Consider the following 25,298-nt stretch of genomic DNA (forward strand, 5'->3'; position numbering starts at 1 on the left):
TGTTGGGGTGCAACCCGAAATTCTATCTGTCCAAACCTGACCGATAAGATAGGATTTCAGGTTGCATCCGAACCGCTCCGACTTGCTGTCGAGAGGGTGTAACAAGCAGGCCGGCCACGGTTGATTTCCCCCCTTCTCGTTAAGAAATCCAGCCGTTACTCAACCTTCTCCGTCCTTAAGCAAGACCCGTTTGGTAGGCGGAATGGCAAAAGCAGAGAAATCGGGGGTTTAATATGGTTCGCCTCCCGTTTCCACCTTCCAGGCGTCGCTAGATCGCCCGGCACGGCAACCTCTTCGTTGCAGCAACCGATAGACTTTCAGGACCCCTGTCCAAATCGGAGGAATGAAAAACTCAATTTTCAGGACATTATTTCCAAAGTTGAGAAACGCAGCCCTTCAGTCTTCGGCACCTCCCGGCTTTCTTCACCGCAGTCTGCGCTGACCGGAGCTGATGGGAGTTGTAGTCCAACACGATCGCTTCGAACCAGCCAGGATTCTCCTCACCTTCCTGTAATAGGTGGGGTTTGGAGTTCATGCTTCTGCCGTCTCAGATTCCATGAGCCAGAGTCAGGACTAGTGAAAACGTTCCACAATAATCCAAAGTCCGTTCTGTGCGTGCCTATTTGCGATTTTAGGATAAGCAAGAATTCGAACGGTTCCGAGCCCTGAGAGACTCGTCCTGTCGAAATCCGGGAACCCCTCTGCATCGCATGGATGTGCAGAATGACCTCTGAAATGACCTTCTCATTTCCTCCCCCATCCTATTGCACATTTTCTTCCCATTTTCCTAGCTGAGGGAGTGGAGAGACCGAGAAGCCGCACAGGCAGAGCAATCCAGCCCTATGAAACCAACCCCCGTTCGCTCTTCCTGCAAATCCCATTTCGGATCCCCCTGCCTCGGTTTCTACCGCAGATGCATTTCAGATATTTAAGCCATGCCAGGCTCCCTTCTGTTCAGCACGACGAAGTCTTCTGCAGGTGTCCTCCCGGCCAGCGTGATGCGAAAACGCCGCCATGCGTAGAAGGGGCAAAGCAGCCCTACCAAGAATCGGCTTGCGAGAGTCCTGTTAAATCTGCCCGTCGGCAAATCCTCTGTATGCAAAGTGCTTCCCACTCCCTAAGGTGCTCAAGCCGCCTCCCGACATGCCCTTGATTCATGCTGACAAGGCCCCAGATGTGGGTGGCATCGCCACTCCTTCCACACTTCAAATCATCTTAATAAAAATCAGCAAGACTCCCTACGCTCTCTAGACCAGCAGTTCTCCACCTGGGGTCCCCAGATGTTCTTGGACCGCAACTCCCAGAAATCCTGGCCAGGACAGCGGGTGGTGAAAAGGCTTCTGGGAATTGCAGGCCAAGAACATCTGGGGGTGGGGCTCGAGTTTGGGAACTGCTGCTCTAGATGATCCCCTCTTGGTGGCTATCATTCTGACTTAACATTCTCTAGAATGATCTCCTCTTGGTTGCTGCTGTCATCATCATCGTGCCTAATTGACTTTGCAAAGATTTGTACATCATTGGAAGCCTGTGACGGCAACGTCCAGGAGAGGCCACGGATCCGTTCTGGATTTTAGTCCGAATTTTAAAGGTGCTCTCCGGGGTGCTGGGAATCGGGTGTTTGGCACCTTGAGGGTAGATCCTGCACAGCTTCTGGTGACGCTGGCCGTAACTTCTCCTGTAGCATGAAATAGCATCGAGAGAAGTTGAAATCTGACTGGTGGAGCTACTCCTAGCAGGGAAATGCAACAGTAGGATAAAAACTTCTCTTCTTGCATTTTCTCTGGTTAGTGATTAATGTCACAAAGGAATTGGAAAATCCGCTGGGGGGAAAAATGGGCCCAGACAATGGATTTCCTCGGATCCAAGGGTTTGTGTATGTGTTTAATGAAGACATCAAGCATAAAGCTCAGTGTATAGATAGATATGGCTTTATTTGGTTTTCTCAGGTAAGTATTTCTCCGCCAGCGGCGCGCTTTATCCAGGGTGCCATGAAAAGCTGCCACCTCCCCCCGTGCCCAGCGCTCCTCCGCCTTTAGCAGCTCTGCATAGCAGGTAGAAATCTGGCTGGCATGCACCTCCCTGTTACTCCTGCTGAATTTCACCTGCTCAGCATGCAGTGAGGGGGGGAAAAAGCAGTGGCACCCTGCCCAGAAAAAAGTTGGCAACCCTCTTTCCCAACCTGTGCTCCCATTTTTTTCTCCCCTCCTGTTTAGAAAAAAACACACACAATGTGGCCTTCCAGAAAAGCCCCGTGCAGTGTTGAAGGATGCTACAGGTTTGCATTAAAGTCTGTGGGGAAGGAGGAAGTGCGAGACCCCAATAGGGAGGAGAGCGATTTCCAGTCGCCGCAGGACATGGCATGCAAAGAGGGAAGGACTTCCTTTTTTAAAAAAGGAATCAGGGATGCTAGATCTCATTGTCCAACCTCAGGTGGCAGGGCTTTTTGGAAAGACAAGAACCTAAGGGGGCAGAATCAAATGGGAGGGAAAAAAGCAAATTTCAGCTCGTTCTTTCCACCCGAGGCAGAAACTGGCATATCTTCCTCCCTCCCAGACCCTGCCCCAGGTTGGCATCAACATCTGGCATCCTGGAACAGCTGCCTGGGGGGGGCGTACTTTCCCTCTAGAGCTTCTGTGCTCAAGGGGAGCTGATAGCTAACTACGGCTTTGAATTACCCACGATGCCCCTGGGTATTCCCCACAGGGGATTCTGGGAAATTTCCTTACCCAGGCCACGGAGCATCTATATGGGAAAGGGAGGGGGCACTGGATCAAGATGGTGCCCCCAAATCTGGATCCTTTTCTCTGCTCTCCCACCCCCCCAAAATACGACATTAAACTCTCCGCTACCACATTATTCCACGCTCTTGAGTGCTCGAGATCCCGGCCTCTGTTGAACTTCTACGTGGCTCCAAAAGGAATTTGGAAAAAATTAAGGACCAGGCAAGGACGATTTAGAGCTGGCCATGAGTAAAAGGACCCTCCAGGTTCAGATGCATTCTATCTGAGTAAGAGAGCAATACTCAGGGGAGTGGGATATAGCATGGTGGCCCAACCAACGGAAGATGGGCCTCGTCTGACATGATCCTGGTGACTTGCAATTTCAAGATAGACTGCACCTGAGCCTGGAGGGTCCATTTAGCCGTTAGCCGGTCCGAATCCTTCTCCTGCATTGCGACGGGTCCAGTCCCTTTTGGAGGCATGGAAGATGATTGGGGAATTCTCTTGAGAAGCCTCCCTCCGCTCCCCTCTCCTCCACAGGGATCTGGGAGAATCTGTCGGGTTTTATCCTGTTTCGAACCGAAGGCACGGCGAAAACGAGGTCCCACAGGTAGGCCTGAAGTCACCGCCCGGCACGGAAAATGCAGCTCCCAGCTCCTGCACCAGGAGGGCGTCTGCACTGCAGTTTTCTACAGCCGTTCGATCACACTTTAAACACTTTCGCCCCCATCTCATCAAATCTCAGTTTCAGAGACCCCGCCGAGAAGCTGTTCTGTGCCCTTGCCCGAACGACAGAGACGAATTCCGAGCCCTCCCCCCTTCGGACTACAGATCCCATCCTCCCTTAGGACGGCACCACCGCAATTCCAGTGGTCTCAACCAGCTATCGTTGGGCAGGGCGGCGGGCGATCGTGAAACGGGGTCGTCAGCTGACCCACGATGGCCGAGATCTCTCCGCACGCACCGACACCCACCGCTCCTTTCACAAGCGATGGCCAAGGGACCCTTGCGGGGGTAAAACAGATCGGCGGGTTGCCCTGCCGATCAGCACACCGGAGGGTGAAACGCCAGGGCGGGTGAGAGACATCACTCGACACGTGGGTCCTTTTTTCTCCCACAAGAAGGCACGCCACAGGCTGGCACCTTCGGAGCTGACACGCCAGTAGTGAGAGCCTCTTCCACGAGTGTGCCCCAGAATCGCCAGCGTGCCCCAGAATCACCAGCGTGTACAACCAGGTGAGACAAGGTACCAAGGGCCAAGGGGGTGAGAGATTCCCCGCCAAACCATATCTTTGGGTTTAGGAAATCCTCCTCTAGAGTAAGCCAGGATGATTCCTCTGTAAGATGTACCGATCCACGGGAAGGAAGAAAAGAAGTTGACCAGGGTCGTAGCCCTTGTGAGCATCGCCCGGGGAATTCAGAACGGTGGATCCGAACCCGAATAAGCGCCCCTCTGTCGGTTTCTCTCTGAGGACCGGGACGGAAAAAGGCCCCAATCCCAATTCTTTCAGGAATCCGGTACAGGTTGTCCGATCCAAGTCCGAGACCCCCCGAGAAAAAGCAGCGGAAAGAGCCTTTCAACGCACCCCCTTCACATGTGACTCTCTCGGACGAGTCCGCTCAGGCTGCGGGGTCTTCGTCGCTCGAGCCGGCGTCCCGAAAACAGCCGGCGCAAAGACGAGGTGGAGCTGAGGTCGCCGCAGCTCTGCAGGTGGATCCCCTCCGGGGAGCAGCGCTCGGCCCGCCACCTTGACCCCTGAAAACGAGAGTTAATATACACTATTAGAGCTCAACTCACATGCTGGCTGTCAGGGTCTTCACGACAATAAGGCAGGAGAAACACAATTGACAGGATCGAGAAAGCCTTTCCGGTCTTAAAACGGCCACAGAGCACGTTTGCAGGCCAATCCTACCTCTAACGCTCTTAGGGACTAGAAACTTGGGCTGGCTTTAGGCAACCTATGCTGTTTGTTCCGTGGGCCCTTGTTAAAAAGTGAGAAATGACTCCTTTTTTGTAAAACGAGGCTTTCCAAAATGACAAATGTTTGGACAAACGCTTGGGGGGGGGGGAGCTTTGTTACCGTTGGATTCAGGGAGCGACAATCCAAAACTCTTTGCTGTACTCCCTGAGCTGTCACAAAGCAAATATTTTCAAGCGGTTGACCCGGATTTAAAGTTGTTTAAATGTTTTCTTCAATGTTTACTTAAATGCTGGTGGCAGAGGAGTAATCGTTGATGTAAATGCATGTTTGTTTTCTTTTTGAATTTTATTTGTTTGCATTGACTGCTGTAAGCCGCCCAGACAGTGCTATGCACTATGGGGTGGTATACAAGTTGAATGAATGAATGAATGAATGAATGAATGAATGAATGAATGAATGAATGAATGAATGAAGATTCATTCATTCATTCATTCATCCATTCATTCATTCATTCATTCATTCATTCATTCATTCATTCTTCCCTGCTTCAGGGCTGTTACCTACACAGGATTTCTGAGAGACAGACCACAGGAAAAAACCCTCTAAAGTGGGCTTTTCAGAGATAAACCGCCTTCTAAAAAGAATTAATTAGCAGGCATTACATTCCAGAACAACATCCCTTGAATTTCAGCCGGGCAGAAATGCATTCCTTACTAAATTGCCTGTAAAAATTTCTTATCCTGTGTCATGGCCTGGCCCCTTCTTTCAGGTAAGCCCAAGTAATTAGGATACTTAACTCTAATTAGCCAGCACAGTTCATTGACCTTGTGAGGTTTAGGGATTCCCAAACAAATAATCCTATCTCAAAATTAGAAAAACAATCATTACTTTTTCTTAATTGTGGACTGCTCGTGTTTTTCCGGAGGCTCTGTGTCTAATTCAAAAACCTGCATAAGGATTTTCTTTTTTTTCCCTTTGTTTGTGAGTGTGGATGTTTTTAAAAACTCAGGGCTTAATAAAATCAGAAGCCTGCAGCCGAACAGACAGCGAGGTGCGGTAGTTTAGCGTGTCCTGGGTTCGAATCCTCTCTTGGGGAACCTTAGGCCAATCGTAATTTTTCAAACCTAATCTACACCACAGGGTTTTTCAGGGAAGGAGAGCCAGACATGACAGCAGAAGCCGTGTGGGTGGGTGCTTATTAGCGACCTTATTAAAGAATGGAACCTCTCTATTTAGAGGCAGTCTACCTGAATGTCCACACCCTGCTCTCTTTCGCTCCCTTACCTGCTTGCGGCCTTGGGCACCGCCACGCCCGGCCACGTCGCCGCCCGCGGAGGCCAGGTTGCGCTTCGATCGGTGCAGGAAGCGGGCCACGAGGCCACGGCTGCCACGACACACCTTCAGGTCCCCCAGAGATCGCGTGGCGGTCTTGGACAGGTGGAGAGGGACTTTCCGTGGCAACTCCAGCTTGGCCTTTCCTGGCGGGTGAGCCTGGGAGGGCGGCCCCGGGTGCGAAACACAGCCCCCCGAACATGGTCCTGAGCAGAGATGAGGGAAAGCAAGCTCACAAGCTGGGTCAGGCCTAGCCATCATTGATGATGATTTTAATCATTAACAGCCCTTCGCCGGAGAAAACGACCATAACCACAAAAGCATAAATCCTATTTCAATTCCTGACCCATTGACTCAACTGTTGGAATACTGGTGTTTACATCCTATGGATTCAATGGGTCTACTCTAGCTGGATTAAAAATAAGATTTCAGCCCGAACAACTGCTATAAAACCTGCCTGTGTGTCTATAACCCGCATTGCGATCCAGAGGATCTTAAGGATGCATTTTTCTATCCTCGTACATGTTTCCTAATAAGAAGGATGACAGCTGTTACTAAAAATAGCAAAGGCAATTAAACTTTTGTGACTTGTCCTAGTCCTTAATGAGAGAACGACATGCCACGACATGCCACCAGCGAAGGGAAATAAGTCTTTGACCTCTGAATCATCAGGTCACCTGCAGGAGCAGATGAACTATGATAACTAGCCATGTTTCAAATTGTTCAGGAAGAAAGCTCCCAGCTAGCACTGGGGCAGGAAGAGGAAGCTTGGGTGAAGCTAGGCCTAGCTGGGTCTTAAAGCTTTCTAGTCTAGGCCCGGTCTCCCAGGCGAGCCACATTTTAGGCGTGCCTAAACCCGCTAATCACTACCCCCATCAGAGTCGGAAATGGAAACCCAAGAGTTGCTTGAGAAGTTACTCCCCTTACCTGGATCTGCTGAGGAACTGGACCCATCATCCTCTGATGCCTTGGTGCAGAATACTTCCTGGAAGTCACCTTCTGCATAGAACAATGAGGGAAGGAAAGCCAGGAGAAAAAAAAATCCTTTAGAGTCATTTTTTGTATTGCAACCCTTATAGTAACCGGATGGATGGATGGATGGATGGATGGATGGATGGATGGATGGATGGATGGATGGATGGATGGATGGATGGATGGATGGATGGATGGATGGGAGGGAGGGAGGGAGGGAGGGAGGGAGGGAGGGAGGGAGGGAGAGGTGGAGAGAAAGAAAGAAAGAAAGAAAGAAAGAAAGAAAGAAAGAAAGAAAGAAAGAAAGAAAGAAAGAAAGAAAGAAAGAAAGAAAGAGCTGATGATGGAAGGAAGGAAGGAAGGAAGGAAGGAAGGAAGGAAGGAAGGAAGGAAGGAAGGAGTAAATTCCCAGCTCGCACTGGGGCAGAAACAGAAAGCTAGGCCTAGCCTGCCTAAACTAGGCTTCAAAATCTTCTAATGGAAGTTTTTCTTTCACATTGAGATGTTTTTAAGGTGGGTGCAAAGCAGGTAGAACTCCTCAGATAGAGAATGATGGTAATTGTAGTCCAGAAAATCCCAAGTGAGCAATCCTACGGGGCTCGATAAATCCACAGGTGTCTCATCATGTCCAGACAACCGAAACGGGTAAGTTATACGGAAGATCTCATCTCTCATCCGAAGATCCACAACAAAATTAAGACACACACACATACACCGCAGAAAAACCCAAATCGCTCTGCTGTTGCCTTAACCCCAGCGTTTACCTACTCACCAGTGTCACTGGCCATTGCAATGCCAGGATCGCTGTGCGACCTCACGAGGAGACCCTGGACCGACGGCAAGCGGAAGGATGATTCGCTGCTCCGCCGCTGCTGTCGCCCGGGTCCCTTGGCCTTGGCCTTGACCCGCACCTCGGGGAAGCAAGGGCCGACGCTGCGCCCCAGACCCTCCAAGCGGTGGCAGCTGTGGGTCAAGGCACTGCCCACTTCCAGCAAGCCGCCGTAGCCCGTGCCGGGCGTTGAGCAGGAGTAGGAGCGCTCCCCGCGCAGGCGGGCCTGGGGGGCCTCCTCGAAGGGGCCCTGCGGGTGCAGGCCACACCGGCCACAGTCCACGCTCAGGCAGTAGTCCGCCCGGCTGCGCTGGATGGAGCGGAAGAGCACGTAGTCCACGGAGCAGGCTGAGCCACTCCCTTCCAGGAGGCAGGAGTCTTCGGACGGGCTGCTGTCGCCGGCAAGATCCACGATTTCGGACATCGCTAGGGAGCCGCTGTCCACGGAGACCCCTTTGGAGAAGAGAGAGAAGAAGGAAGGATGTCCCGCCAGAATGCAACCACAGAGGCACCACAGCGAGCACAAGACTCATGCAAAAGCGCTCCGGTTTCAGGGTCCAGTCTCCGGATTCAAACCTGAACTCTCGCGGCGTGGGACGCTTCTAAGTTGGCGACCTTTGAATGGAGCGTGCACCCTCATGGCTTCAGGAAACGTCCTTCGCTTACATATATGGGCCTTTCTGGGTGTAAGAATAATTTAGGGGTGCCCTCAGTGAGTCCCTACCTTCTCCGCTGAGCACAACGGAAGGAACCCGGTTGCAGGAGCAGGGCCCGTGCGAGGTGTCGGTGAACTGCGAGTCGAACAGCGTCACCTGCCCAAGAGAGGCACAGCCTGTTAGCAGGCATCCAACTCAGGAAACGGAGCACAGAAGTAACTAGTTACAAGTTACTAGTTATGTTGCTTCTTGGGTTAGAAGGACAGAACGAAATTACATTTCAAAAGAGGGCCTGCAGGATAAAGTAACTCTATTTGATTGATCATGACCATGTTTCCTAGTTACTTTCAGGAGTTACTCTCAAAGGGCTTTTCAGAAAGCCATTCTGACTGGCATTTCCCATGTTTATTCCGATTACTCCTCAAGCCAAAGAAATGGAAAGGAACCGAAAAGTTACAAGAAGCATCACACGTAAATGCAACCAGTTGCAAATAATATAAATTAGTTGCTTTTCAAGCGCTGTCACGAATATATTGCCTCCACGGCAAAAACACCCACAGAAAGTGACAGACAATCCCCCCCGCCTCAAAAGTCCCAGGTTATAAGAAGAAAAAATGATGTTAACCCTCCCCCCCCCGCACTTTCTGTTACAGCTACACCCGAAATCTGGACACCCGAGACCGTTGCCACCCTCTGCTTCGTGGCAGGTCCAGCCCAGACAAGGAAGGCCGCCCCCCGTCCTCCTTCCTCCCATACCTGGCTGTCACCGTGGAGACCCATGACGGCCTCATAGCTTGGAGGGAAGTCGGTGGGATACAGGGGTACCGGGCTGTCCATGGAACCATTGTACGTAATACTAAAATGGGAGAAAACAAGGGGTTAGGCATGAATCAGCTGCCCCATTCTGCTGTAAGAATTTGGTACATCCACATTTTCTTCCCTTTCCCCATAGCCATTATTTATTAGCTGTGTTGGTGCCTCCCAAACCTTTAAGGACCTCGACAACCCACATAGCTTGCTTCACCCTTGAGCCCACATTTATTTCTTCCTAACACCCCTGCAAGGTAGACCAAGGCTGAACATGCAGGACGAACCTGAGCTCACCCATTGCATTTGATGGCTTACTGGAGAGTTAAACCTTGATTTCCCATATCCCAGTCCGAGATACGCTGAGCTTCTTCCCTCCCAAATCATGTTATTCCCAAGTGGAACTGCTACTAGTTGGGATAAGATTTTTTTTAATTGCCTGGACAATAACACCATCATTCTCCCTTCTAGCGGTTCTACCTCCTTAGAAACACCGAAATGGGGCTCGCCTGGGAGAGAAGGGCCTAGAATTTGAAAGCCTGGAGGCCAAGCTAGGCCTAGCTGCACTCAAGCTTCCTGTTCCTGCCCCAGTGGCAGCTGGGAGCTTCCTTTTGAAGCAGGAAGCTAGGCAGAGCTAGGCCTAGCTGAGCCTCATAAGGCTCTTCTCCCAGGCGAGCCACATTTAGGGGTCTTTTAGGCGCTCTGCCTGCCAAGTAGAATTCACAGAATGGAGAATGATGGTGGAAAATCCAATAATCACATCCCCATCTGCCAGGTTTTCTTATTTGCCTCCGCTCCTATGTTCTGAACAGCCGAGGAAGGAAAAGGATGGATCAAATCAGAGCTAAACATTCGTCTCCATCCTGCGCACACACACCCAAGCGTTCTAGGGGGCCCTCCTCTTCCACTACCCCCCAGGTCCCCTCACCTTTGAGCATCTGTCTCTGAACTGCAGGTATACTCTGGTGGATAATAGGGTGGCGGAGGAATGGGAGGAACAAACTCATCCAGATCCAGCATGTGGGGTAGAAAAGTGTCTGGAGGAGAGGTGCAATCCAGCGTTACCGAGCTGGATCGTGGTGGAGAAAGCTGGGTGGGAAGAGAGAAACCAACAGGGCAAATAAATGCGGTGGAGTGTGTGTGCCATCAATAAGTCTACAGGCATCGTTCTAATATTGTTTATAGGATCCCCTCTTGGTTGACACCTTTCTGATCCACTTTCTCTAGATGATCCCCTCTTGATGACTACCATTCTGACCTTCTTGGTTGCTCCTGTCATCATCATCATGACTGTCATCTGAGAAGAGCAGAGCTGGAAGGGACCCTATGGCTCATTGAGTCCAGCTGCTGTCAAGGAAGCCCAGTGGGGGGAATCAAACTCCCAACCTCTGGCTCTGCAGCCAGGTACCTAAACCATGGAGCTATAGATTACTTGACAGCTACACGAGGAATTTCACTCAGGCCCTGCCTCTGAAGGTGGGCCCTTATGGATATCTCAAGGGCCCACTTTCTCGTCTCTAAATTTTGCCTTGAAGTCTCAGGCCACGGGAAGCTGTCCTGATGACCTTGTGAACCGAGACGGTCCCAGGTTCGATCCCCAGCATGTCCAGTTAGAAGGGCCAGAATTTTTAGGAAAGACCTCAATTCCATCTCGGAGTTCAGCTCGCGGGAAGCTGTGATAACACGCCTGTCTTTCTCGAAAACTCACCACATGGAGGAGATCCACGGAAAAGATGTGGATGCAACACATAATGGCAGAAAGGGTGCAGACCACGATGGCAAAAATAGTCAGGCCGCAAACACTGAAAAGAAGGTCCTACAGTGGGAGAGAAAATCATAGTTGTCAAGAGAGCCAGGAAACGGTCGCTACGAAGAGTGTGTTTTCTGGACTTTTTAAGACTGCAAATCCCATCGTTCTGCTTTCCTGAAGTCCCAACCTGCAGGGCCCAGGCCTTACCAAAGCCAAAAATTGTGCTCGCCTGGAGAGAAGGCCTAGCTGCCAGGCTTCCTGCTTTGGGTTGGCCTAACTTCCTGTTTGAAGAGGAAGTGGTCGCAATGGGCTTTGGGAAGCCTCCCAGATCTTAGACGGATTTGTGGTATTTCACAACCGTATCATGAATGGATTATTCTCACTCTTCCATGATCTGCGAATGTTGGTGTTAAGATGATTCTCCTAATTCCATTGGTATGAAGGCCGGGCCTTAGGTAGCTCAAAGAATACTAGTATAAGAGGAAACCTTCCCTCCACCCCAACCAGAAGTATAAAAACAACACATATTTCCTTATATTCATCTCCATGTCCTGAAACCATACTGATGCTCCCATCCATAGCTTTTTATACTGTTGCATTTTATACCAATTACAGCATGACTTTCCCCCTTTCCCCCCTTTGTATTAAGTTTTAAAGCTTTTCAATGTACAGTGGTGCCTCGCATAGCGATCGCTCCATTGAGCGATGAAATCGCTTAGCGACAGAGTTTTTGTGATCGCAAAAGCAATTGCTTTGTGATGGTCCCTATGGGTTTTTTTCGCTTTGCCATGATCGCGGGGAAGCGATCATGGCAAAGTGACCCTTTTTAAACAGCTGATCGGCAGTTTCAAAATGGCCGCCGGGAAACAAAATGGCTTCCTGCTGTTTTTCCTCGCTTAAGAGGCAGCAAAAACGGCGGCGCTATGGAGGATTTTCGCTTAAAGGTGAGTTTTTAAGCCCATAGGAAGGCATTAATCACGTTTTAATGCGTTTCTATGGGCTTTTTAATATCGTTTAGCGATGAAATCGCTAAGCGATACACCACTGTACTGGCAATTTACTTTTGATCTTAGATCAAAGAAGGAATCAAGTCCTTAGGCAAGGTACATTATGACCCTAATTCTTCCCAGCAGAGCTCTGACGTGGCATCACAAATGTTAGCGCGCTGCTCTCCTTCGAGGCCTCCAGAGACCAACTCACCTTAAGAACCACAAGGATTTGGGTGCAACCGGGATTTCGCTCGTTGTTAGCCATGCAAGGAATTCCGTGATCCCTGGGGTAATGGAAACACTTTTGGGGGTTGCTCTGCGGGAGAAGAAGGAAAAACGCCGTGTCAGTGCTGCATTCTCCCCGAAAAACAGCTCAAGCTCCCAATGGTTCCTGCCTGAATCCATGGGTTTTGTAGTCTCTGCCATTTCTCTTCACTTCAGCATGCAGAGAGCTGCATCACAGGACATCTTTGCATAGCTTCTTCTCTTAGCTGACGTCAAACCGATGTTCCCTCAGACCTAACGGAAGCTGGTAGGCCCAATTTTAGCAGCTTAGTGAATCCGCTCCGGATTCAGGCCGAACTTTACAGACTCTGCCAAAGGGGCTGAGCCAGGAAATAAGTTCAGGACCTTGAACAGCTCCTGGAGGACTTGATTTCTAGACATATGCCGTTGGAAACTTTTTGAGTACTAACCCCAAAATTCTCCGTTCTGGGATTTCCACTTATTAAATGTGGCTCGCCTGGGAGAAAGGCCTAAGCTGTAAGGCTGCATAGACGAGCGTAGGCCGAGCTCCCCCTACCTTGCTCCTCAGTATGGACACTCCCAGCAACCACTGGGGCACCTTCCTATCTGAACAGGAAGCCTGGACAGAACTCGGCCTGTGCTTAACCACAAAGCCTTTCAGGCTAGGCCTTGTTCCCAGGCGAGCCACATTTAGGTCTCTCTCACTCTGTGTTAGTTGGAACACCCAGAACTGAGAATGATGGGATTTGTTGTGCAAAAATTCTGAACGGCCGTCCTCTTGATTTCCCTCTCTATCTCTTCTCTGCCTTATGACAGTTTTTTTAAGACCGAACACGCTCTAGGGCAGCGGCTAATCTCATCAGGCGCTCCGTATACCACCAAGCATTTTGAAAGCCCTGGATTCAACCTTTGGAGAATCTCTGGGGGTGGGACCCCTTCTTGTGGCAGGCGGTTCCAAAGGGGAATAGGTGAAAGCCGTCCTCCACCACCACCACCCCAAAAAAGTACCACCATACTTCCATTTCAAACCTCCCATTTCCACTCGCCTGCCCACCTTCGAGAAGGTGCAAAAGCTGGCAAAAGGAGGATGATGCTAGAGGGAAGACGGCATGGGCCTCCCTGAGAACTCAGCGGGGCCAAAGAAGAGCCGGATTCAATCCGACGGCTGGGGGTGGCTCACCCCTGCATTGAGCCGTCCCTTCCCTGCTCAAAAACCTTCACTCCTAAGGTTTCACACACACACACACACACAAACACTCTACCCCGATGCCCACCTTCAGGGTTCGCCTCCACCCCTCTTCTTTCATGACCGGGGGGAGGTCTCGCTGGCGTGCTCGCTCACAAATCTCCCAGGCCTTCACTTTCTGGGCGTGTTGACAGGACAAGATGGAACCAGCCAAGCTAAGCATAACCCCGAGGATGGAGAGAAGAGTGAAGAAAGTGATCTGGGCAGGAAGAAGGAAAGAAAAAGAGAAGAAAATGGTCAAATCCGTCACAAAGAGGAAGAGGAGGTGGCATTTGGCAACAAGAACTAGAGGCTGGGAAGTTTGGGGTTCGAAATCATGCCCTCGCACTGAATCACAGCAGATTTAGAGTTCCTTGCGTTACGATTTGATACAGATTTCATTTGTGGCTGGAAGTGTTTTCTCACTTGTTAATCCGCCATGCAAATAAAAAACATGGTTCCAAAATCCTAGGAGTGGCCAGTTGTGAATCAAGGCAAACAATTCATAGAGAAGTCACTTAAATTTAATTGGGCGTAAGCTCTCATGGGCCGTGGGGCTCGTGGTTCAGTGGGTACAATGAAACGGGTTCCAAATGTACCGCATTTTCCATGTATAAGACGCCCCCATGTATAAGATGCCCCCACTTTTCTAACCCAAAAATTAAGAAATCGAAGTGGAGCTTAGCAAATGTAGGGGGAAAGGGATCAAAGCGCTGCAGGATCGCTTTGATCCCTGCTTTCCCCTCCACTTGTTTTTGTTCTTTCCTCAGCTTACTTCCGTGTATAAGACGACCCTCAATTTTTAGTCTAAAGGTTTTAGACAAAAGTATAGTCTTATACATGGAAAAATGCGGCATTTGTCTTTAAAGGTAATGCAAATAACTTCGTGGCATCACCTGAATTTTTTTTTGCAGTTTATATTTAGTGATTAATATTAACCATCTGCACAAACAGATTATAAAACTAGACATGATAGAGAAGCAAAATTACTGCACTGGTCATTTTGCGAAAAAATATATATAACTTGCCAGCCTCCAAAAAACAACGTGGGAACATCAGGCAGAGAAGGTGTCAGAAAATGAGGAAGTCAAGATGATCCTGTGGGATTTCCGGATCCAGACGGATAGACAGCTTTTGAACATAACACACCAGACATAGTAGTGATAGAGCGACAAAAAGTCAGAGTTGATTCCAGAGTTGAAAATAAAGAGTTGGAAAAACTGGCAAAAGTATCTGGCCATTGAAACATCTCGCTTGTGCATGAAAGACACTTCCATGGTACCCCATAGTCATCGGGGTTTTGGGAACAATAGCAAGAAATTTCATACAATGTTATAAGCCATTGCAGATCTCAGAAATCACACACTAGGGGCTACAAAAATAGCAATATTAGGAACAGCATACATCCTGCGCCAATATTTTAATAGATACTTAGAGTTTGGTTAAAAAGTGTGTCTGCTATATAACTGATTGACTGTCCCTGCTTATTTTGGAATATTTTTGAATAGCAATAAGAATCTTAAATGTTAAGATATCAATCAATCAGGATTAAGGGACTGATTTCTGATGAATTATTTGCAAACTCGGGCCCAAAGAGGGGCAGAATCCCAAATATGTACAGTAATACATCTAGTTGAAGGGGACAAGGTGGGCCGGCTCTATCAAGAGGCAGAATAAGCTATGAGGCCCATAAAAGTGTAGATCTTGGTTAGCACCACCCTGCCCTCATCAGGATCATTTTTTTAATTCTTTCTTTTAAAAAAAAGATGTTTCTGAGCTTACCACGGGGGTGAACGGGCGTCTCCAGGAAACAATACCAACCACACCGGAGAATGCCAGCTGGAGAGAAAGAGAGAAGGAAGAGACGAGATGCAGACAGAGATGAAGCCTCAGATCCGTTACATACCGATGGATTCGTTTCCAATTAATCATCGCCATGCGCTGCGAAGTTAATTCCAAATTACGGCCATTCTCGTTCAGGGTTTTCCAGGGAGAGAACATTCACAAGTGCTTTACCCTTCTCTTCCTCTAGGGGGAGCCCTGGGATGGCGCCGCTTGCCCAAGGCTACCCAGGCTGGCTCTTTCGGTGGGGGATTTGAACTCCCAACCTCGGACTCCAAAGCCAGGTATCTAAATCACTGAAGCATCCAGCCAGCTCGTATCCAGTTGCTGGGTCACCATTTCCAGATAAACAGAGGTGGAAGCACAGAGAACCCCCCAAAATGGATTTAATTGCACCATTTTAAGACCCACCATACCAAGTCCCACACTACACCCTTGCAGAAAAACAAGGTCTTTCCCCCCCCTTAAATTCCACCCATAAATTTATTTAATTTTAAATTTCGTCTCCGTCACGTCGGACGGGCCCTGCGCTGTATTTTACAGCAAGGAAAAGTCATCTTGGGATATTTCCAGGCGTGAAAAATTAATAATGATTAAGAACAGACATTTATCAGGTGATTAACAAAACAAGCAATCAAAAATCTTAAACAGTGTCATTTCCACACCGGTTTCCTCACCGTCTCACCACCCTCGCAGGCAAACTTGGCCAGGAGACCAAAGGAAGGCTTTTTATTTCAATACCAGTTCCCAGCCTGTGGAACTCTCTGCCACAGGATGCCATGCTGACCCTCCTCAGTCATTAACTTTGCCCCTGTAGGAGAAGAGTTTTCTCTTCGGCCTGCCGAGGAACGGTTTTTAACAGGAAGAAGTGGGACTTTTAACCTTTTTTCAAATGTGTTTTTAAAATGATTTTATCCTACGGTGTTTCAGTATCTAATATGCTTTTTCACATTGCCATTAATTCTCTGTTTTAACTGGACTTTGGTGTTTGTTCTTTTCTTTATAAAAATAAAATAAAATTAAGCCGCCTTGTGGTACTTTGTCATGCGAAAGGCGGGGTATAAATAGAATAAATAAATGAACCGATTAATTCTCATCTGATGGGGGGGAAATGGTTAACTGCAGCGAAGACCCGAGTTCGGGAGTATGGTGAAATGGTCTTCCCCATGGCCAGTTTTCGGAAAGAAGGCCTCCTGCACCCGATCTCTCTTCCGTGGCAGCTGAAAGGACTCTTGTGGCCAGAGGAAGGCGCATTTCTGCCTAGGCTGTGGGTTTCTCTTCTTTCCTCCTCTTTTCCTTAATGAAGTTCATTTCTACCTGAATTATTAATCGCGGCGTTCTTCCATCCGAGGCGATTTCGAAATCAGCAGATAGAAACCCTCTCGAGATAACAAACGCTGCTGGCCTTCGAGGGAGCCGCTCATGTTTGCGAGCCTTCGGTCTTTCTAGAAATGGGACTCTCCAGGGGTTAAAGGACCGGGGGGGGGGAGTGGCAAAGGCATTTGATCATGGGCAGTAAGGCCCCTTGTCATGCGCAGGTCTGCGGCACAGGCCACCCAGCCTCCACTTCTCACATTTAAATACAGATTGCATCATGACGTCTCCCCAATACAGTGGTGCCTCGCAAGACGATGTGAATTCGTTCAGCGAAAAACGCTGTCTTGCGAAAACATCGTCTTGCGCAATGCGGCTCCCCACTGGAATGCATTGCAATCCGTTTAATGCGTTCCAATGGAAAAAAAATCATTGTCTTGCAAAAATCGTCCATAGAAAACATCGTCTTGTGAAATGCAGTTCCCCACTGGAAATCTATTTCATGCTTTCCAATGGGGAAAAACTGTCATCTTGCGAAAATCATCCGTAGGAAACCATCATCTTGCGAAGCGCAACAGCAATTGCAAAAACAAATCGTCTTGCGGATTAGTCGTCCCGTGAGGCAATCGTCTTGCGAGGCACCACCATATAAGAATAAATGTGTGCCACCAAGTCAATTCTGACTGATGGAAACACTTTCCAGGGTTTCCCAGGGAGAGAATTCACAGAAGTGCTTTACCCTTCCCTTCCTCTAGGGGGAGCCCTGGGGCCGTGCAGCTTGCCCAAGGCTACCCAGGCTGGCTCTTCTCCCAAGAGGCCCAGTGGGGGGATTCGAACTCCTGACCTTTGCCTCCACAGCCAGAGACCACGGAGCTATCCAGCCATCTTAGGTTAGCTGAAGGTAGGAACTGAGAACAAAATTAACATCTCTCGATTAGACGAAAGGCGAGCCTCACCCCGCATCCTGTTTGCCAGCCAGCTTTCTCTCCAAAGCCTAAAAATGTAGAAATGAAGCTTGTTGTTTTTATCCTCCTGACTCGGTATTCAGAGGCACACTGCCCCTGTACATGGAGGATCCATAAAGCAAGCATGGCTATTAACCCTATTCTCCATGGGCCGTTGTTCTTTGCTCTGCCCTTTAGGTGTGCTTGTTTGAGTATTCAACTGGAAGTTAAGAGATCAAGGTTCTAGTCCTCACTGAGGCATGGAACTAACCAGGTGATAACTGAACCAGTTACCCTCTTTCTGCCTGGCCTACCTCAGAGGGTGATGGTGGTAACAAGATGGAGGCGGAAGAGAGCCATGAACCCCATCATCATCTCACTGGAGGAAAAAACATCAAGCCAACTAATAAATCTAACATAAATATCTCTCGGTGGTAAAATGTCTGCCTTTAATATTGGTGCAGAGATACCTAGAAAGTCAGTCTGAGAGTCAGCCAGATGTTTCTGTGACTCAGGAAGGTCAAACCCCTTTTTTTTTTTCATATAATACCTGTTTAATTTCTTTTTAATATTTGTATATATACTGGTTTTAGTTTTGGAATATGCACTTTTTCATGATGTAAGGCTCCTCGGGTCTATTTTTAAGGAGAACAGCAGGATGGAAATATTTTAAATAAAATAAAACCAACCGACCCATAAATGCAGGATCCTTTCACTCCAACACCCTGCACCCCAACGGTTGTGGCTCAGGATTCCCCAGAATCCCATTGGCCTCCTTTGCCTGGGGGATTATGGGAGCTGTAGTCCCATTTCAATGCCTTGCTTTGAATTCTTCAATCAAGAAAATGCTACCCATGAGTAGACTCACCGGGAAACCGGCCCAGATGGGGCAGGAACTGCGGATGGAGTTCTGCGAAGAGATGTTGGTGGTCACCAAGAGACTGAGCGTGACGATCAAGATGCCCAGGACCATCTGGATGAAGCCGAGGAGGAGGAGGACTTGAAGCCAGGCCCGCCGGACGCGGAGGTGCGTGAAGCTGCGAGACGTGTAGCCGGTCAGGGAGTAACTAGAGTCGCTGCGAGAGGGCATGACGGGGGCTCCGGAGAACGGAGGACCGGCCAGGGAGCCCGGGAGCCAGCCGAGGGCTGGAGAAACGCAGGTTCAAGTCCGGAGGATTCAGGCTTCGACAGCGACGCCGCTCGAAGGATAAAGCCGTTTTACAAAGCTCAGCTGGATCCCCTTTTGGGCAAAAAGGAGAGAAGTCGAGCAAATATGGAAATACATGCCGGTCCTTTCAAAATATATATAGCAAATGTTTCAGTGTTTATTGGGTGGTTGTGCCTTGCGTTGGCTGGTATTCATCTTTGTCTTCGTTTTAACCCACAAAACCCACGCTGCATCTGTGCGTGGAGGATAGGAGCGTGGGTGTTCGGTTTGAGACCACGCCGTGGCGTTGCTCGAGCAGGGCAGTGTCCCAGACGGCGGAGCAAAGGGTGCCTCTGAACGCACGCAGAGCGCCCTCCCTTTCGCGGAAAGCAGAAGCTTGGAAGGAAGGAATTGGAGGTGAGAAAGTAGCAAGGAGGGTTTGGCGCCAACGTTTCTGATATTTTAAAATTTAGCAACCTGAGAAGGAACAGGGCATGACTCTGGAGGGGGAGAAAAGGCCAAATATTTTGTCTTATCTCCCTCAAAAGCTGTTTTCCCAGGTTAGAGAATCCCCATCATCCTCTTAAGAACTGCAGAGCTAGAAGGGGTCTCCTAAATCATCAAGTCCAGTCCCTGGATTTCTGCGCTTCGCTCCACCACGAGGCCAAGCCAGCGGGAGCAAAAGCTGAGAAAGCGCCCCGTTATGGCCTCGTGCATCAAAAATGTTAAAAAGCGAGGATCGTAGGAAATGATCAGAGGGAATCTCGTGGAAGGGGCCAGCCGGGGGAGGCAGAGACCCCCATCTTCAGCCGAAAAACCAAACGGCTCCCCGTGGCTTCCATGTGAAATCCATCTCGTGGAAGGTCACATTCGAGCTCTCACAGGCACGAGTGCGAAAGACGTCTCCCGCAAGGAAAAATAAAAAGCCAGAGCAGGCCGGCCCTTTCAGAAATCGGAGGGAAAGCCGAGCCCGTCAGTGGAAGCGGCTCGCCTTGACCCTTTCGACGATGGTGCTAGCTGCTTGAAAGCAGGCCCACGAGCTTCGGAGGGGCGATAGACGATGGGGGAGAGAGGCGATAGACGATGCAGGAAAGGGGTTCTCCGCTCCTCCAGATCAGCCTCATTCTTCTTCTGGGACCAGGGAGTTATAAGCAAGGGGTCCGCGCTGGTGCTTCTGGGGGAGCCATGGATCAAGGGAGAAGCTCCTACGAGAAAGGAGGTGGTGATGCCAGGGAATGGCAGGAGGGAGGAAATCCAGCCGATCCTTTCCTTTCCGGCAGAGAGAAAAGAAAAATCAAACTGATTCCAGAGAAGTGAGGGCGGCCCTTCGCACCACCACAGCCGGTGCCCACGGGCATGCCCCGCTGCGGCCTCTGGCAGAGGGGCAGAGGGGAAGGAAGGAGGAAGAGACGTCCCGTAAATCAGATCCACCTTCTCCGACGGGTCTCTCTCGTCGGCAGCCAATCACCCTGACTGTGCAGGAACCGACCCTTGAGTCGCACGACTGGAAGGATGCTGGGTCGGGAGGCGCCACCCCCGTCTGGAGGACGAGGCGGCGCACACCCCGAACTTCAAACCTTGCTTGGAAAAAAAAAGTTTGCAGGTTTTGGGGGGGCGTCTCGCGGGGAACCTCGAGAGCGGTCCGGGAGGCGATGGTCCAGAAGCCGGCCCTTCCTGCCTCTGCAGATCCTGCCGAGGCCTTGAAACTCCAGATGATCTGGGAAAAAGAAGACCCAGAGGGTTTTATAAACGCGGGAACTCATTAAAGCCATAAGGGGCTCTTCCCCCAAAACCATCCGGCGGTGGGTCCCCCCCCATTCCATCGCCCACAAAAGTTTGACTCAGCTTGCTCCTTTCCTCAAAAGATGAGCAAGGGAGACCCCCAACTTTTTTTCTCTCTTTTCGGGGACCCCGGGACCCTGAGATTTCCCCACCATCGCTCAGCAACCCCCCCATATGTTCTCCACCTCCCTCCCCTCTTTCCTTCCCCTGAGCTGCCCCCCAAAAGTAGTTAGAAGCCGCTTGCAGGCTCACCGGAGCTGGGGAGAAACCGCTTCGGATGGCTGCAGGGCAGATTTTCTGGGCAGGCCGGAGATATTCCAGGAATAGCCGTTCTTCTGCTGGGCACCTGCATTCTCTCTCTCTCTCTCTCTCTGTCTCTCTCTGGAGGATGCTACCCAGCTGGTGCTGATGCTGCGGGGAGGAAGGCCACACCCAGCCCTGTTGCATCTTGGGAGATGCAGTTTCCCAGCGATGGGTCATCAAAGCTGTTTTTTTTTTTTTCCTTCAAGCGCCTTTAGCATCCAGGGGACAGAAACAGAAGGAGAGAGCTCGCCGGAAGAGCCCTTAAAATAAGGACAAAGTTTAATGGAAAGCTTCAATATATTCGTGAAGGCTTTCACGGCCGGGATCTAATGGTTGTTGTGGGTTTTTCGGGCTCTTTGGCCGTGTTCTGGAGGTTGTTTTTCCTGACGTTTCGCCGGTCTCTGTGGCCGGCATCTTCAGAGGACAGCAACCTGTGCTCTGGTGTAGTTGGCTCGGGAGAGCAGCTGTTTTAAATCGTCGTTTTGCGAACAATCGGTTCGCGAAGCAGGGACCTAAGCATCGTTAAATGAAAAAATCCCATAGGAAACATCGTATAGCAATCGCAAGAAAGGCATCGTCAAGCAATTTCATCCGGGTGGGGTGGGGTGGGGACCCTGGAGGGGAGCAGGAAGGAATAGGGGCTGGGAGGGAAGGGCACCCTGGAGGAGGATGGGAAGGAAAAGGAGTGGGAAGGGGGGGACTGTGGGAGTGTTTGCCCCGGTTTTGATTCGGGACTCCGGCAAGGACGCAGATTAAGAGGCAAGACAGCTGATACAAAGCCAGTATTTTTATTTTTAAGGAAGTACAGCAGGGCCTTCTACCTTAAAAGCAGAAGAAGACCTCCAGTAGAGGGTACATAGATATTTTATAAAGCTTCACACACAAAGAGTCATAAAGCAAAATGTTCTTATTGGTTATTTGGACCCCAAACTTAGATCTCCTTTGCCATTGGGTCAAGATGTTCTGTAGGCATAGCTTATCGGCTCTGCCCAAATACCCATACCGGGTGCCCCCATGTTCCTTGACCTATGGGTCATGTTATACCTTAAAAATCCCTGCATCTCTGAGTAGAGGATGTTCCCTAGATCAGTGGTTCCCCAACCTTGGGCCTCCAGATGTTCTTGGACTTCAACTCCCAGAAATCCTGGCCAGCAGAGGTGGCGGTGAAGGCTTCTGGGAGTTGTAGTCCAAGAACATCTGGAGGCCCAAGGTTGGGGAACCACTGCGTGCCTCTTTATCTCTTTGATACGTTTATGTTGCAGTTCCTAGGCTTTGGTGTATAGCCTCCAGAACCCCCAATTTCTCTTAGAGGTGTTGAAGCGTGAAGGGTCAGCTTCCTCCCTAAGATTCAAATGTGGACATATGTCCCCATTTGATATTTACACATATCTTTGTGAGAGAAAGAGTTACCTTATTTATGTCCGGGAGACAAATTGCTATCTTATTGCGGTTTTCATGTTTCCTGCTGCCTGGGACTGAAAGGTCCTTGCAACTTAATATACTTTGATATGGAAAAATGTTGTGTGGGAGCTTATTTTCCAATAATAAAGGTCAAGAGTTTCAAGAGAGGTCCAATACTGTACATTGAAACACAGAGAAATGTAGAATTCTGGGTAATTACAGTAAAATGAATCTTTAGATCAATTTATGGCTCAGAAGCTAATTAAATGCATTGAGATTTTGTGTTGTATGTGTCATGAAATTGATTATGAAAATAGAATAGAGATGTATTTCATAGGATTTATTTCAGAGCTGCAACGAAAAAGCTAGAAATCTGCTTGTGTCCAGGTGCTCATTAGAGAGAAAAAATGTACAAGGTCAGTTCTTCTCCAGCTAAAGAAAAAAAGTCAAAATGACCTTTATCTTATCTAAACTCAGTCGGACAAGGACATAACTTGTTAATTTAAGAGAGATGGGAGAAGAGAGAAAGAAAAGAAAATGGATGGAGAGACAGCCCGGACGTCTGCCCGAACGCAGCAAGACAGAATTCCTGCCCAGAGGAATGAACGCTAGAGGAAAACTACAAAAGCATCTTATTTTTCAAATTAACAGTAAGATAGAACTCTGTTTGAAAATGTAGTAAGCTATTTTATTATTTTGGTTTTTTATAGAGGAAATGGTTGTTAGTAACGGCTGGGGTAATTTGGAAATGATTATTTGTGTAAAGATTGGCTTATCTAAATGTGTTTCAAATTAATCTCTATCTGTTTAACAAAATATAAAAAGGCTGTTTGTCTGTGCGTTGGCTTCTTGAATAGACCATAAGGCAGAAAGAATGGAATCCCTGCGATGATGTTGCTTGGTGAAGGTGGGTTGGGGGCGGATCTTTCGCTGCAGAGGGACGATCTTGATGTTCTGTGGGTGTCCCTCTGGCCCCGCTCGGTGGCTCTCAAGAGATGCAGCATCTCTTCTTACTTCTCTGCTTCCACCTCTTCCGGAGGCGCCTAAATCCAAAAGAGCAGCCACGAATCTCCGCAGGCCTGTGAGATACAGGGGATGAGAAAGAAAGGAAGGGGGAAAAAAGACGAGAGGGAGCATTAAAGTCTGGATACCTCCCCCCCCGAACGCCAAAGGCACCGTGGGTCTACCTAAGCTCAAGGGTGAGTGTCTCAGATGTCAGAGAGGGTGCCCACAGGAATACTCACGGTATCAATTTGCGGCGAAGGTCCTCCACAAAGTTGTTCGCTTCCTCCTCCTCCTCCTCCTCCTCCTCCTCCTCCTCATCTGTTTTAAGTCCATTGTCTGCAAAGAAAAAGAGAAACACCTTGTTACATGATTGGGGGGGGGGAGACATGGCTCCATGTCAGTGCGAGTCTGGAGGGACTTTGGTCCATTCCTTCCCCTCTGTCTGTGTCTGGACTCACTTTTCTCCTCCTCCTCCTTCTCCTCCTTCTCCTCAGTATTCAGTCCAGTATCTGGAAAGAAAAAGAGAAACACCTTCTTACATGATTGGGGGGGGGGGGGAAGAGACATGGCTCCATGTCAATGCGAGATTGGAGGGACTTTGGTCCATTCCTTCCCCTCTTTCTGTGTCTGGACTCACTTTTCTCCTCCTCCTCCTTCTCCTCCTTCTCCTCAGTATTCAGTCCAGTATCTGGAAAGAAAAAGAGAAACACCTTGTTACATGATTGGGGGGGGGGAAGAGACATGGCTCCATGTCAATGCGAGATTGGAGGGACTTTGGTCCATTCCTTCCCCTCTTTCTGTGTCTGGACTCACTTTTCTCCTCCTCCTCCTTCTCCTCCTTCTCCTCAGTATTCAGTCCAGTATCTGGAAAGAAAAAGAGAAACACCTTGTTACATGATTGGGGGGGGGGGAAGAGACATGGCTCCATGTCAATGCGAGATTAAAGGGACTTTGGTCCATTCCTTCCCCTCTTTCTGTGTCTGGACTCACTTTTCTCCTCCTCCTCCTTCTCCTCAGTATTCAGTCCAGTATCTGGAAAGAAAAAGAGAAACACCTTGTTACATGATTGGGGGGGGGGGGGAAGAGACATGGCTCCATGTCAATGCGAGATTGGAGGGACTTTGGTCCATTCCTTCCCCTCTTTCTGTGTCTGGACTCACTTTTCTCCTCCTCCTCCTTCTCCTCCTTCTCCTCAGTATTCAGTCCAGTATCTGGAAAGAAAAAGAGAAACACCTTGTTACATGATTGGGGGGGGGGGGAAGAGACATGGCTCCATGTCAATGCGAGATTAAAGGGACTTTGGTCCATTCCTTCCCCTCTTTCTGTGTCTGGACTCACTTTTCTCCTCCTCCTCCTTCTCCTCCTTCTCCTCAGTATTCAGTCCAGTATCTGGAAAGAAAAAGAGAAACACCTTGTTACATGATTGGGGGGGGGGGGGGAAGAGACATGGCTCCATGTCAATGCGAGATTAAAGGGACTTTGGTCCATTCCTTCCCCTCTTTCTGTGTCTGGACTCACTTTTCTCCTCCTCCTCCTTCTCCTCCTTCTCCTCAGTATTCAGTCCAGTATCTGGAAAGAAAAAGAGAAACACCTTGTTACATGATTGGGGGGGGGGGGGAAGAGACATGGCTCCATGTCAATGCGAGATTGGAGGGACTTTGGTCCATTCCTTCCCCTCTTTCTGTGTCTGGACTCACTTTTCTCCTCCTCCTCCTTCTCCTCCTTCTCCTCAGTATTCAGTCCAGTATCTGGAAAGAAAAAGAGAAACACCTTGTTACATGATTGGGGGGGGGGGAAGAGACATGGCTCCATGTCAATGCGAGATTGGAGGGACTTTGGTCCATTCCTTCCCCTCTTTCTGTGTCTGGACTCACTTTTTTCCTCCTCCTCCTTCTCCTCCTTCTCCTCAGTATTCAGTCCAGTATCTGGAAAGAAAAAGAGAAACACCTTGTTACATGATTGGGGGGGGGGGAAGAGACATGGCTCCATGTCAATGCGAGATTAAAGGGACTTTGGTCCATTCCTTCCCCTCTTTCTGTGTCTGGACTCACTTTTCTCCTCCTCCTCCTTCTCCTCCTTCTCCTCAGTATTCAGTCCAGTATCTGGAAAGAA

General features: G+C 49.3%; 1 protein-coding gene across 1 annotated transcript; it reads right to left on the minus strand.

The window, feature by feature from the left end:
• Window positions 1–1,906: 1,906 nt before the first annotated feature.
• Window positions 1,907–23,717, minus strand: ENTREP3 (endosomal transmembrane epsin interactor 3). The gene is made up of 15 exons (XM_078382260.1): window positions 23,645–23,717; window positions 23,426–23,522; window positions 20,730–23,260; window positions 18,417–20,412; window positions 15,231–15,287; window positions 13,498–13,668; window positions 12,189–12,293; window positions 10,947–11,054; window positions 10,167–10,327; window positions 9,188–9,287; window positions 8,500–8,587; window positions 7,719–8,228; window positions 6,902–6,973; window positions 5,927–6,180; window positions 1,907–4,476 (listed from the first exon to the last, which is right to left on the minus strand). The coding sequence occupies exons 4-15, from the start codon at window positions 18,636–18,638 to the stop codon at window positions 4,312–4,314; spliced, it is 2,013 nt and encodes a 670-aa protein (XP_078238386.1). The 5' UTR covers window positions 18,639–20,412; window positions 20,730–23,260; window positions 23,426–23,522; window positions 23,645–23,717; the 3' UTR covers window positions 1,907–4,311.
• Window positions 23,718–25,298: the final 1,581 nt, after the last annotated feature.

The sequence above is a fragment of the Pogona vitticeps genome, chromosome 15 (assembly GCF_051106095.1).
Source record: "Pogona vitticeps strain Pit_001003342236 chromosome 15, PviZW2.1, whole genome shotgun sequence".
Lineage (NCBI taxonomy): Eukaryota > Metazoa > Chordata > Lepidosauria > Squamata > Agamidae > Pogona > Pogona vitticeps.

What these genes read in the sequence shown, in the direction of transcription:
- ENTREP3 (XM_078382260.1), bottom strand. Translation starts at nt 18,638, where the DNA reads ATGCCCTCTCGCAGCGACTCTAGTTACTCCCTGACCGGCTACACGTCT. An exon ending in CCGTGGATCTCCTCCATGTG is followed by an intron (nt 10,328 to 10,946) that starts GTGAGTTTTCGA and finishes CTTCCCACCCAG; the next exon opens with CTTTCTCCACCACGATCCAG. An exon ending in CGTTGTGCTCAGCGGAGAAG is followed by an intron (nt 8,229 to 8,499) that starts GTAGGGACTCAC and finishes TCTTCTCCAAAG; the next exon opens with GGGTCTCCGTGGACAGCGGC.